The sequence below is a fragment of the Eriocheir sinensis genome, chromosome 28 (assembly GCF_024679095.1).
Source record: "Eriocheir sinensis breed Jianghai 21 chromosome 28, ASM2467909v1, whole genome shotgun sequence".
In the NCBI taxonomy this organism is placed as follows: Eukaryota; Metazoa; Arthropoda; class Malacostraca; order Decapoda; family Varunidae; genus Eriocheir; species Eriocheir sinensis.
In genome coordinates, this window is record NC_066536.1 from 13,577,465 (window position 1) to 13,590,629 (window position 13,165).

A 13,165-nucleotide genomic window follows, 5' to 3' on the forward strand; every position below is an offset into this window, starting at 1 on the left:
TTGTAAGATCCGCAAGCGTCTGAGAATACGGATCTTCAGTATAAATGTCGATTGCTAAGTAAACATGATTGAGGGTGGTGGTGGTGGTTGTGGTGATGTTTGACTCTCTACCACAATGCGCATGCGTAGTCCATAGCAATAAAGTGGTGGTGGGGGTTGAGGTGTTGTATGACTATTACATTATTCCTCGTTGCTAAGGGACTCTGGTTTGCAAGGTGCGTATTGAAGTTAGCCTATGAACACAAATGAGATGATTCTTATAATGCCATTCGCTCGTATCACACACACGCTGTCCCAAGCTAGGCTATTTCCTTGGGATCAGCACAACTAGTAGGCTATTCTCAAACGCCTCGGTCTGTTGCTACTGTTACTATTTTTGAATGGCATATAGAAGATAAAACAGATTCTCATAAGTGTTTTCCCCGTTCATGGCACAGAAACCTTGCAAATCTACCGCCAGGAAATTGAAACCATCCATGAAAATTCCTAGGACTTCCAATAGAGCCTTTTTAACGATGTATTAAAGTGTCGAAATGTTTGTGAGTACGGGCATTTTTTTCAGCCAGCCAACAGACCTCGTTCTCCTCTGTAGCTTTCTATGAGCCACTTTTACAGGCTAGTAGCTACATCCCGGCATATCAATTCTCTCCGTTAGTAATAGCATAGCGCTGGTGTGTTATTAAGCAATTGGAAGTGAGGTATGTGGAACTTAATAACGAGGATGAGATACAGTGAAGTAGGAGCCGAAGCTGGATTTGAGGGTGGTTTATTTTTATGGTAACACTGCTTGAATGAGAGAAAATGGAAGAATATGGTGTTATGGTGAACTATTATTGATTTTATTATTGTAGTGGATGTGATGGGGATGGTGGTAATGGTGGTATAAGAAATAATATTGCTGTTGTAGTTGTTGATGTAGTTTTATGGTGGTTAGTGAAGTAGTAGTTTGCAATACACAAACATTTTGGGACTCCGTTGTAATGAAGGAGAAAAAATCGAATGGCTGGCTTTCAGTATTGGCAGGAATGGGAACAAAGAAAGAAAACAAAGGGAAGAAAAGACTGGGAACAAGAAAGATGAATGATGATGATGAGGAGGAACAAGAGAAATAAAAGTAACAGTAGAAGAAGGGGGAGTAGGCTATTGTAACGTATGTAGACGGAGGAGGAGGAGGAGGAGGAGGATAAGTAGAGGAGGTAGAAATGTAGGCTAGTTGTTATCGCTGCTGTGGTTGCCAATAGTTGAAAGTTTACCGTGGTTGTGTTGGCTGAGCTTGTGGTTGTAAAAAAAAATCCCAAGTGAAAGAAACGGTCGCTATAGAAAATGGAAGGAGAAAGGGGAGGATTGTAAAATGAAGAAAGGTTTTTATTAAGGTGTAAAAGCGTTATAAAAGGTGGCTGTAAAAGGTGATGATGGTGACGATGTATGATGTGTGTTTGTGAGAGAGAGGGAGAAAGAGAAAGGGAAGGAGGAGGAGGAGGAAGAGAAGTGGACGAAGAAGTAAGAAAGATTATATGAAGACATTAAAAGAAGAAAACAACAACACTCTTACAAAACAACATAGAGCAAATAATCGGAAAACTGCAACGCGACAAGGAATGAGCAAACAAGAAAAAGAAAAAGAAGGCAACGCCGACAAATGACAGGTTGAAGTTTCAGAGGTCGGGATGATTGGTGGCGGAGGCGGCGACGGAGATAAACACAAGTAATGACTGTCAAACGTTTAGAGCCTCTTTTGAAGGGCGGGTCAGGCCCTGGGTCAAGGTTCAGGCCGTGACCTTGCCCTTCATTCCCTCTGTCTCCCCGCTGATTGGCTGACTGGGTGGCTGACTAACTGGCTGACTAACTGACTGCATGTGGATGTGACACGAATGAGAACAATGAGAGAATGAAGAAGATGAAAGAGGAAAAGTTGGGGTATTGAGGGAAGTGTAACGGAAATAAGTGGAGGAAATGAAGTTTTGAGGTAAAGGAAATGAAAAGGTTAAGAGAGTAGAAGGAGGAATGAGAAGAATGCAAGATAAATGAGGTGGAAAAGGAGGCATTGAATAGAAGGAAGGAGTTTTGAAATATATGAAAAGGAAATGAAAGGAAAGTAGAAGGAAGAAAGAGATAAGTGGAAGTAGAAGGAAGGAAGTAGAAGGAGGAATGAGAAGAATGCAAGATAAATGAGGTGGAAAAAAAGGTACTGAAGAGAAGAAAGGAGTTTTAAGATATACGAAAAGGAAATGAAGGGAAAGTAGAGGGAAGAAAGAGAGAAGTGGAAGGTAAAGGAATTGTAAAAGGGAATAAAACCGAGAAAGAGGAGGGAGTAATTTTGAGGTATATGTAGCTAAAGGAAATTAAAAAGTAAATGGAAGAAGGAAGATAAACGCAAGATAAACAGAGTAAAAAGGAAGCAATACAAAGAAATAAGACAAACGTGAAAGAAATAAAAGAAAGCAAGAAGGGAAGAAAGGAGTTGTCAGGTTAAGTTGAGGAAATAATATGAAAGAAAGGAAGAAAAAAGGAAGAAGAGATGAAATGAAAGAAAGAAAGGAAGGAAGGTTAGAATTTTCAGGTTAAGTTAAGGAAATGAAATGGAGAAAGGGAGAAGAAGGAACGAGAGAGAGGAAAGCACGTAATAAACTTAAGAGATGAGGTAATTCAATTTGATGAAGGCGATTTAGTCTTATGAAGGTTTGGTTAAAGGTAATTTGATTTGATGGAAGCGTTTTGGTTTTATGAATACCTGTTTTAATTTGTCGTTTTTCTAACCCGCAATAGTATTTTTTTTCATTATTCATTACTTTATAGTTTTAAGATATGTTGTAGTTGCATTTCTAGTGATTTTTTTCTGGTTTCTTTCTTTCCTTCCTTCCTTCATCCCGTTATCACTCCCTTCATTTCTTTTCCTTTCCTTTCTTTCCGTCCCTCTTTCCTCTCTTCTTTTCCTTCCTCCTCTTCTTTAAAACAAAATACCCACTCCTGTGTTGTATTTGGCCTTTTTTTATTTCTTCTTTTCAAGTTTTCATAATTTCCAACGGGTTAGCTTTCTTACGCACCTTCCTTTCCTTCCCTTTCTTCCTCAACACACACACACACACAAAAACGTTCCAGTATGGTTGGTATTTCCTTTTCTCATTCATTTCTCTTCTACTCAAGTTTCTATATAAGTTTACAGCGCCATCTTTCTTTCTAACCTTCCTTTCAATACATTCATACCTTCTCTACCTTCATGGGTGATATATACTCTTTATTTTTCCATTTCTCTGTACTCGTTTTCATATTCTTCAGCGATTAAATCTCTTACATACGTTACTCTTTCCTTCCATTCCGTGTTCAGCTTCCCTTGGTGTTCAAAAGCCGCGCCTACTGTGTGTGTGTATGCGTGTGTGTGTTTGTGTGTGTGTGATTCTCTGACGTATGTTGTTCGTTACTTAGCTGCGAAAGGGGAGGAAGCTACACCCATTACACTAACCTAATGAACGTGTAGCGGGCTGGGGCGATGGCTGAGGAGTGTTCGGCATGCGTCACAGGTATTGTATTCACTCAAGTCTGTCATTTGTGTGAAGTAAACGGGAGGAGGAGACGGAAGAAGAAGAAGGAGGAGGAGGAGGAGGAGGAGGAGGAGGAGGCACTAATCTGTTAAGTCATTCATCTACAATTGCCATCTGTTAAATAATCCACTCGCTTTTGTCTGGAGGCGGAAGGGAACGGCGAACGGCGAGTGAGTGTTAGTGTGTGTGTGTGTGTCTACATCTGCATAACTTAAGTGGATATTTGACGAGCTTGGAATTAGTGGCGAAGCAGACGAATGTTACGGGCGGTCAGTCTTGTCTGTCTGTCCATCGGGTTAAAACTAATTGCTTGTGTCTTCGAAGAGAGGCTAATGAGCTGGCGCCGAAGAAGTCATCCGTCAGCATTCTCCCTCATTAATTAGCAAGGTAGTACAGGTGTCGGGAGAAAGGGAGGCGGCGGGGCTCATCCGTCTCGTTAATGTAAGGAAAGTGACGGCAGGAATTTACTTTAGGTAGCGGTAGCGGCGGTGTCCTGTGGTTGTTGTTGCTGGTGCGTGGTGCGTGGTGATGGTGGTGGTGGTGGTGTTTGTGTATGGTGACGCTGGTGTGGTGGTGTTGGTGTTTGGTGGTGGTGGTGAAGGTGGTTGAGTTTGTGTGTGTTTGCAGCATCATTAGTGGCATTTTTTATGTTTGCGTGGTGGTGGTGGTGGTTGTGGAAGTGACGGTGTTTGTGGTGGTGGTGGTGGTTGCTTTACGATGCTCAAATATTGCCATAGAGAGAAATTTAACGCGCGAAATGCTAAAAGCTAATTGAAATACACAATACCTAGAGAGAGAGAGAGAGAGAGAGAGAGAGACTGGTATACGAGACTGTCACTGCTCTTAGGTGGAGGAGGAGGAGGAGGAAGAGAAGGAGGAGGAGGAGGTAGAAGAGGAGGAGAGAGAGAGTTTAGCGCACCGTGGATGTCGTCATCGTCGTTCGTTACATGACAAAAGATTACACGAGAGGAAAGAAAGAAAAAATAGTCAAAGCAAGTAATGATGCTGAGTGCTGACTAATGCTTGCGAGTCAGGAGGAGGAACGTAAGACAGACAGACAGACAGACAGACAGGTGCGAAAGGTGTGCAAAAGAAAAAAAAAGTAAAAAGAAATAAGAAAAAGAATACAGTTTGACATTTGGTAACTCTCTCTATCTCTGTCTCTCTTTCTCTCTCTCTATCTGTCTCTTTCTCTCTATTCGTCTCTCTATCCATCTATCTCTGTCTCTCCCTTTCTGTGACGGTCATCCACTTCACTCCACTCCATCATTCTCGGTCTGTTATTTCCACTTTCAAATTGACGCACCACCCCGGGCCATCGTAAAGGAATGTGTGTTAGTGGAAGAGGAGGAGGAGGAGCAGGAGGAGGAGGAGGAGGAGGAGGAGAGGGAAGTGGTGAAGGAGGAAATGGAATAAATGTAAAAGAATGAAGAGAAAGAGGAGGAGGAGGAGGAGGAGAGGGAAGTAGAGAAAAAGGAAATGAATGAAGTTTAAAATGAAGAGGAGGAGGAGGAGAAGAGGGAAGTCATGAAGGAGGAAATGGAGGAAATGCAAAAGAATGAAGAGGAGAAAGAGGAAGAGGAGGAAGAGGAAAAGAGGAAGGGGAAGAGGAAAAGAGGAAGAGGAGGAGCACTACTACTACTACTACTACTACTACTACTACTGCACATAATGATAATGATAATAATAACGATGAATAAAAGATGAAAAAAATAAAGATGAAAATAATGATAAAAGAAAACAATATTATCATCAACATTTCATCTTTTCCTGGCCATTCATCAACGTCTCTTTTTCCTTTCACTGTGCCCGGCTTTCCTCCCTTCCCCCCCTCCCTCCTTCTCTCTCTCTCTCTCACTCTCTCTCACCCTCACACTCTCTCTCTCTCTCTCTCTCTCTCTCTCTCTCTCTCTCTCTCTCTCTCTCTCTCTCTCTCTCTCTCTCTCTCTCTCTCTCTCTCTCTCTCTCTCTCTCTCTCTCTCATCTATCTATTTATCTATCTATCTGTCACTTTCTCATTATCAACGCGCCGGTAAGACAAGATTGGGATGTTGTAATATAATAGAACCCGTAATTAAGTTTAATGAGATGAGTTTGAGTGACTTATGTGCGGTGTGTGTGTGTGTGTGTGTGCGTGTGTGTGTGTGAGTGTGTGTGTGTGTGCGTGTGTGTGTGTGTCTCCAATTTATCTTTTTAATTAATCGTCTATTCATCCAATTTCTTCTTTTTTTTCTTTCTATCTTTAATATAATGTCACTTGTATACCTTTCTCTCTCTCTCTCTCTCTCTCTCTCTCTCTCTCTCTCTCTCTCTCTCTCTCTCTCTCTCTCTCTCTCTCTCTCTCTCTCTCTCTCTCTCAACAAATATGGCAGCCGTGAGAGAACGACTTCATTTACGAGAACTTTCACACACACACACACACACACACACACACACACACACACACACACACACACACTGTTCGATTTTACATAATATAAATAGTTGAGGAAACATATAAGAATGGATAGATAGATAGAGAGAAAGATAGATAGATAGATCGATAGATAGATAGATAGATGTCCAGGTAGGAAGGATAGATAAATAAATATATGACTAGGCAAAGGTAAAGATTGTTGGTAGATTGGAAGATAGAGTTTCGCTGGATCGATAGATAAAAAAATAACTATGTAAATCTGTTTGTTATTTAGGCATTCAATAAGGATAGAGTGATGGATTACTTGACTGACTGACTGACTGACGAACATAGGTAATTAAATGACTGACATATCTTTGTTGACATTGTTTTTCTGACTGACTGACTGACGGACGCTCTGACTGGCCGATGGAAACTATTTTTTTTTACTAAAGGTTTGACGAAGAAAAGGATTATTTGTCTTTATGTCTTGTAGCGGATTCATTGATTTTGATTTCAAGGGTTTTCGTTGTACTTTCCTTCTTCCTATTTCTTCAACACCTTTTCTGCTTCTTTTTTTATATAATCTCCTTTTTCTTCCTCTTTGCCTTCTCATCTTCCTGGTTGGCTATTCTTTTCTTTCCTCTAATATCTATTATCTTGTTTCCCTGTTTCTTCTTTTCTTTTTACCTCAGTTCTTTCTTTTTCCTGGTTCTTTCACCGTCAATATTTCCTTTGGTTAGCTGTGGTACGGAGATGAGCACCGGGGCCACGCGCGTGCAATTATAGCATATCCTCTTGTAAAATAATAATAATAATAATAATATGTTCATGAATTTCTATTGGCGTGTGTGTGTGTGTGTGTGTGTGTGGACCAACCACTCTTATAGTTAGAAAGTGTCTCCCCCTTTCGCCTCGCCCCCCGCCCCCCCGTGGTGACCCAGCCCCGGTCAGACCCGTCCCGGAGTGGCTAGTCTGCTCTCACCGGCCCGCCCCGCCCCGCCTCGCCCCCGGGGGTTGGTGGCGAGTGACCGGGTGTTCCCTGGTCGTGTTTGCCTTTCTCTTCCCTTTTTCTACTCCAGTTGGGTTTTTTCTTCCGCCCCCCGAACATTCTCAGCCTTTCACTGTCGTCTCCAGCTGGTCCTCCTCTCCTCCTCGTCTTCTTCCTGGTACTTCCTCTTACTTCGGTTCCTCTTCCTCTTTTCTGTCTTTCGTCTTCCTCTCTTCTTCCTATACGACTTCCTTCTTCCGTCTCGTTTTTCTCCCATTTCCCTTCTTCTCCTCTTCTTCTGGTCCTCCTCTCATCCTCGTCTTCTTCCTGGTACTTCCTCTTCCTCCTCTTACTTCGGTTCCTCTTCCTCTTTTCTTTTCTTCGTCTTCCTCTCTTCTTCCTATTTATACGACTTACTTCTTCCGTCTTTCATTTTTTCTCCCATTTCCCTTCCTCTCCTCTTCTTCTTCCTGATACTTCTTCTTCCTCCTCTTACTTCGGTTCCTTTTCCTCTTTTCTGTTTATCGTCTTCTTCTCTTCTTCCTATACGACCTCCTTCTTCCGTCTTTCATTTTTCTCCCATTTCCCTTCCTCTCCTCCTCTTCTTCCTGATACTTCTTCTTCCTTCTCCTCTCACTTTGCGTTTTCATCTTCTTTTCCGTCTGCCGTCTTCTTCTTTTCTCTCCTCTCTTTTTCATCCTACGACTTCTTTCTTCTGCCTTTTATCTTTCTCATCTTTCCTTGCCCTTTTTTCTTCCTTCTGCTACTTCCGTCTTCTTCTCTCTCCTCTTCCTCATTATCTATTCTGTATCATCTTTCTCATCTTTCATTTTCTCTCCTTATTATTATTTCCTCCTCCTACTCCCTCTCACTTCACTTCCTCACCTTCTCTTCATCTCGTCTCTCTTCCTTAACTTTCCTTTCTTCCGTCTCTTCCATTTCCATCTCCATCTCTCTCTTTCTTCTGACCAACCTTACGTATTTTCTTTAACTCTCTCTGCAATCCTTTCTTGTTTACTTTCTCTTCCCTTCGTCAATCTTCTTAGCCTCCTTTCTTACTCTCCTCTTAACGCTTCCTCCTCCTCCTCCTCCTCCTCCTCCTCCTCCTCCTCCTGTTCCTCTCTGATTCCCACCATTGACTCCTTTCACTCCTTGCTCTTCTCTTTCCTCTTCGATGGTCGTAAACACCTCTTCACTTTAGTTTACTCCGTTTTCTACGTCCATTTGCATCTCTTGTTTTATGTTATCGCTTGTTTTGTCTCCACTTCTCCCTCCTGTTCCTCTCTGATTCCCTCCACTACTGCTTCTTGCTCTTCTCTTTCCTCTTCTATGGTCGTAAGCACCTCTTCAGTTTCATTTATTTCGTTTTCTTCGTCCATTTGCATCTCTTGTTTTATGTTATCGCTTGTTTTGTCTCCACTTCTCCCTCCTGTTCCTCATTCCCTCCATTAGCTCCTTCTGTCCCTTCTTGCCTATCTCTTTCCTCTTCCATCCTCTTAAGCACACCTCGTTTCAGCTTACTCCATTTTGATCGTCCATATCGAAGCTTTTCTTTTGTTTCATGTAACGTTTTTCCCTCCTCTCCTCCCTCCCGTTCCTCTCTGATTCCCTCCATTGACTCCTAACACCCCTTCTTGCTCGTCTCTTTCCTCTTCAATTCCCTTAACCACACGTTCTCTTATCAACTTCCCCCATCGCTCCTCCCTCTCTCTCAATCATTTTTTCCCGTCTCTTCTTGCTCATCTCCCTCCTCTTCAGTTCTCTTAATCACTCGTTCTCACATAATCTTCCCCATCGCTCCCTTCTCCCTCTCTCCCCCAAACACTCCCCTCGTCTCTCTTCGCCTCCCTCCATCACACACCATCTTCTCGCTACGGGTTGTGCACAGATGGTATCCAGAGATCATCACTTAATGATGCTTGTAGGGGAAAGTGCCGCAGACGCAAGAGATATAGAAGGGGAGATAAGTACCGGGAGGACGATGGGTTGGTGATAAGGAAAGTGGGAAGGTTAGGAGGGAGGGTAAGCGATGTGAGGGGGATGGGGGTGAGGGAGGATATAAAAGAGAGTGAATAGGCAGGTAAATGAAGGTCAGTTCCCGCATAAACTTTCTCTCGTTAGGCGAACAATCAGACGCTTGTAGATGGAACGCGAGGGGTAGATAGATAGATAGATAGATAGATAGATAGAACACACACACACACACACACACACACACACACACACACACACACACACACACACACACACACACACACACACACACACACACACACACTCACACACATACACACACCTAAAAAAAATGAAACCTAACCGCAGAAAAAAATAGAGGCGAAGAGACTTGAAGCCTATAAGGAAGAAAGAGAGATTTATAGTGTAGAGTGAGACCTATACGAACAAACAAACAAAGACGTAGGGACTGATAAACTAACGAGGAAGCAAAGTATAAAGCAAACCAAACACCAGGAAGAAGCAAAGACTTTCAAGTAGGCAAAGACACGCGTACATACATACATACATACATACATACATACATACATACTACATACAGGCAGATATACAGACAAACAGACAGACAGATACACAGATAGACAGACAGATTAATAGACGTATACAATAATTATTAATGAGATGAGTGAGGTGCATTCATAAGCGTGTATGGACAGACAAACAGACAGACAAACAGGCAGGTGAACGGACGGGCGCAAGGTCAGAGAGGGAGAGAGATGGAGAGGGAGAGGGAGAGGGAGAGGGACGGGGAGGGAGGAGAGAAAGTAAGAGGTATTCAGGCAAGCAGATAGAAAACAAACACACACAAACGCACGCACACACACACACACACACACACACACACACACACACACACACACACACACACACACACACACACACACACACACACAAGCGGAAAGTCAACGAATTTTCCCTCCACGGTTTTCTCCTTCCTACGAATTGAAGTCTTTTAAAATTGAGTATCAAGACGCTTTTAGGACTGAAGTAGACACAGCAAAGTCTCTTTTGAACGATTTTCTTTTGCATTTTATCATCTTATTAATTATTGGTATGTTGTGAGCATTAATTTTATTCTTCGTCTTTTCATATTTCTTCTTCAGTCGCAAAAGGTCAGTCAGCTAATTAACCAGACAGACAAACAGACAGAGAGACTGACACGGATAGCCAGTCAGTTGGATACGGACAAGCAGAAACAGATAAGTATGTAGATTCAGATACAGATAAGCAGAGGAAAATAAAACAGACATAGATAGCCAGTCAGATAGATAGACAAACAGACAGAGAATGACACAGATAGCCAGTCAGTTGGATAAGGACGATCAGAAACAGGGAGAGACGTAAATTTAGACACAGATAAGCAGGGGAAAAAGAAAACAGACATCGATAGCCAGTCAGATAGATAGACAAACAGACAGAAAGACGCAGATAAAAAGATGGCCAGTCAGTTAGCTAAAGAGAACAGGGAAAGACAGATTCAGACGCAGACGAGAAAAAAAGACACAGACACAGACAGCCAGCGAGTCAAATTAAGATAGAAAAGACATATATAGACGCAGATAAAGTAACAGAGAGAGGAAAAGAAAACAGATAACCGGTCAGATAGATAAAGACAAACAGAAAGAGATGTAGATTCAGATAGATAAAATTATAGAAAAAAAGGCGAGGGAGAAAAAAAACACGAACAGATAAAGATGCGGATAAGCTGACGCAGAGAGATAAACACGGGCTCGGTAAACAAGTCACTCTTTGCGGCTTTCTCCGGCGGTGAGGGAGACGCAGGATCCCTCTTCAGCCTCCCCGCAGGAAGTTATCATCCCTCATCTGTGCTCTCTCTCGCAAGCCCGGACTCGCTGTTTCTCTCTTTTTTGTTTGCCTGCGTGCTTCCCTGCGTGCGTGCGTGTGTGTTTGTTATTTCCTGCTTTTATATCTTCGCTGGCGCCTGTCTGTTTTTGTTTGTAAGCTTGTTTGTCTCTGTCTGTCTGTCTGTCTGCATGTCGGTTTCTCTGGTAATTTCTGTTTTTTCCTGCTTTTATCTCCGTTGGTGTCTGTCTGTTTCTGTTCTAGTGCTTGTTTGTTTGTGTTTTTCTCTGTCTATTGGTCTGTCTGTCTGTCTGTCTGTCTGCATATCTGTTTCTCTGGTCAGTTCGTTTTTTTTCCTGCTTTTATCTCCGTTGGTGTCTCTCTGTTTCTGTTCTAGTGCTTGTTTGTCTGTGTTTTTCTCTGTCTATTGGTCTGTCTGTCTGTCTGCGTGCCGGGTTCTCTGATCACCATCCTTTGTCTGTGCCTGTCTGTTTGTCCGTCTGTGTTTCTGATAACTTATTGACATCACCATCATCACCACCATCATCACCACCTTCAGCAATACTAATTCACCGCTAATTATGTAACTGACTGAATGGCTAAATAACCAAATGACTGACTGACTGACTGACTGGTTGACTGATTGAGTTTCTGACGTTAATGGATCTACGGCTGACCCAAGATTGAGGGAAAGTCAGGAGGCTGCATGATCGGTGCGCCAGAACCGGACATGAGCATCAGGCATGACCGCGTTACTGGGCATTGCCGCGCGTTGATGTAGGGCACAAGTTAGCAACAACCGCAGGCGTGAGGCGAGGGAAAGGAAGTCAGGAAGCGCGTGATCACACCTCGTTCAGTCAGGCAGTTAATGCAGCTTTAAACTTTCTTTGCTTAATGAAGGCATGCAGAGAAATCCTCCTTCAGGTGATGGAGGGAGTTAGTTTTTGTTTTCCTTCCGTGTTTGTTTATCCATCACGTTTGGCACTTCAACTTTCTTCTCCTTTTCTCAGATGTCAAAAAACGGTGCTGGAAATTTCAACGCAGCCATAAGTAGCAATCCACGCCAAGAAGCCCATCACCTCCTCGCCTCTACACGGCAGCCTCGCATAAAGGTGAGTACCGGGGGACACTCACCGTCAGGAAGGTCTTCATGGCTGGCGTGTGCCTTACGTCAGCCTAGCCCGTGGTGGGTGACACGCGCCTCACTCCCCGCCCTGTCACCAGTCTTCAAGATCGTTGCGTTACAGCCCCTCCTCCAACCACCGCCGCAAGACAACTACTGAGCTCCAACGCACGTCGCCGCCGCTTCATATAACCTCTGATGGTCGCGGTGAGCGGGAAGTCGGACGGTTGCCGGTTGGTCTCCGCCGGTTTAGTCTGGGTCGGTCTTTACGCGCGCGAGTTCGGGTTCTCGATGTTGCTTGTTTTTGTGTTGCTGTTGACATCCTGATGCTGCGGGTTGATCCGGGGCTGTGGCGGCTGTGGCGGTGGTTGGGGGGGTAGGGGGTAAGGTTGGCGCTTGTCGAGGCAGGGCAAGGGTACGTTAAGGCCCAGGAACGCCTTTACTTGTTTGTGGAACAGGATCAGATTCCGTGTAGGGTGCGTTGGTGTTCCGTCCAGTCCATTGAGCGAAAGCGATCTCCTTTCTCTCTCTCTCTCTCTCTCTCTCTCTCTCTCTCTCTCTCTCTCTCTCTCTCTCTCTCTCTCTCTCGCTGGGTGGGGATGTTTCGTCATTAGCTTTCATTGTAATTATTAAACATTAGTGTATCATAACTATTTCCCATTGAACGTGAGTGTATTAGAAAGGAGCTGCTCGTTTCCCAGACAGACAGATAAATAGGTAGATAGATAGAGAGAGACAAATAGAGAGATAGATTGACAGTTAAAGAGAGGTATAAAACCGTATAATTTGATAAAACGGTGCATGACATAGAAAAGACAAATGCTCGAGAATAATATAGGAAGAAAAGAAGGAAAAATATCGAAAAAGAAAGGTGAACAGACAGACAGACAGACAGACGGACGCAAGTTAGCTTTTACCAGTTACGCTAAAAAAAAGTGGAGCTCAGATCATCACCTTAGTTTCGAGAAGGAAGAAGAGGAGGAGGAGAAAGAAGAAAAAGAAGAATGAGAAAAAGAAGAAGAAAAAAATGAGGAGATAAAATAAAGAGAAAAGAATCAAAGGAAGAAAGAACAGGACAAGGAACATGATGGAGACGAATATTGAAATCTAAGAGGAGGAGGAGAAAGAGAAAGGCGAAGATAAAATAATTGACAAAAGGTAGGAATATAAATGATGAAAAATATGTCGACGGATGTTCAGAGAAAGCTTTGGAATGAATAATAAAAATCAGGAGGAGGAGGAGGAGGAGGAGGAGGAGGAGGAAGAGGAGGAAGAGGAGGAAGTTAGTATCTGCATTCCTT

At 43.2% G+C, this 13,165-nt stretch overlaps 1 protein-coding gene and 1 long non-coding RNA gene across 3 annotated transcripts in view; one reads left to right on the plus strand and one right to left on the minus strand.

Annotated features, from left to right (window-relative positions):
- LOC127004579 (collagen alpha-2(I) chain-like) overlaps positions 1-12,118 on the minus strand; it is a 29,837-nt gene extending 17,719 nt beyond the window's left edge. The window contains exon 1 of the mRNA XM_050872462.1: positions 11,876-12,118. Coding sequence (XP_050728419.1) covers positions 11,876-11,893 — 18 coding nt within the window. The 5' untranslated portion in view covers positions 11,894-12,118. The remainder of the gene's footprint in view (positions 1-11,875) is intronic.
- The window catches only part of LOC127004580 (uncharacterized), an 84,301-nt gene that overhangs the window by 11,378 nt on the left and 59,758 nt on the right, over positions 1-13,165 (plus strand). For both annotated transcript variants that reach the window (XR_007757891.1, XR_007757890.1), the window contains exon 2: positions 11,752-11,853. This is a non-coding gene — a long non-coding RNA (uncharacterized LOC127004580). The remainder of the gene's footprint in view (positions 1-11,751; positions 11,854-13,165) is intronic.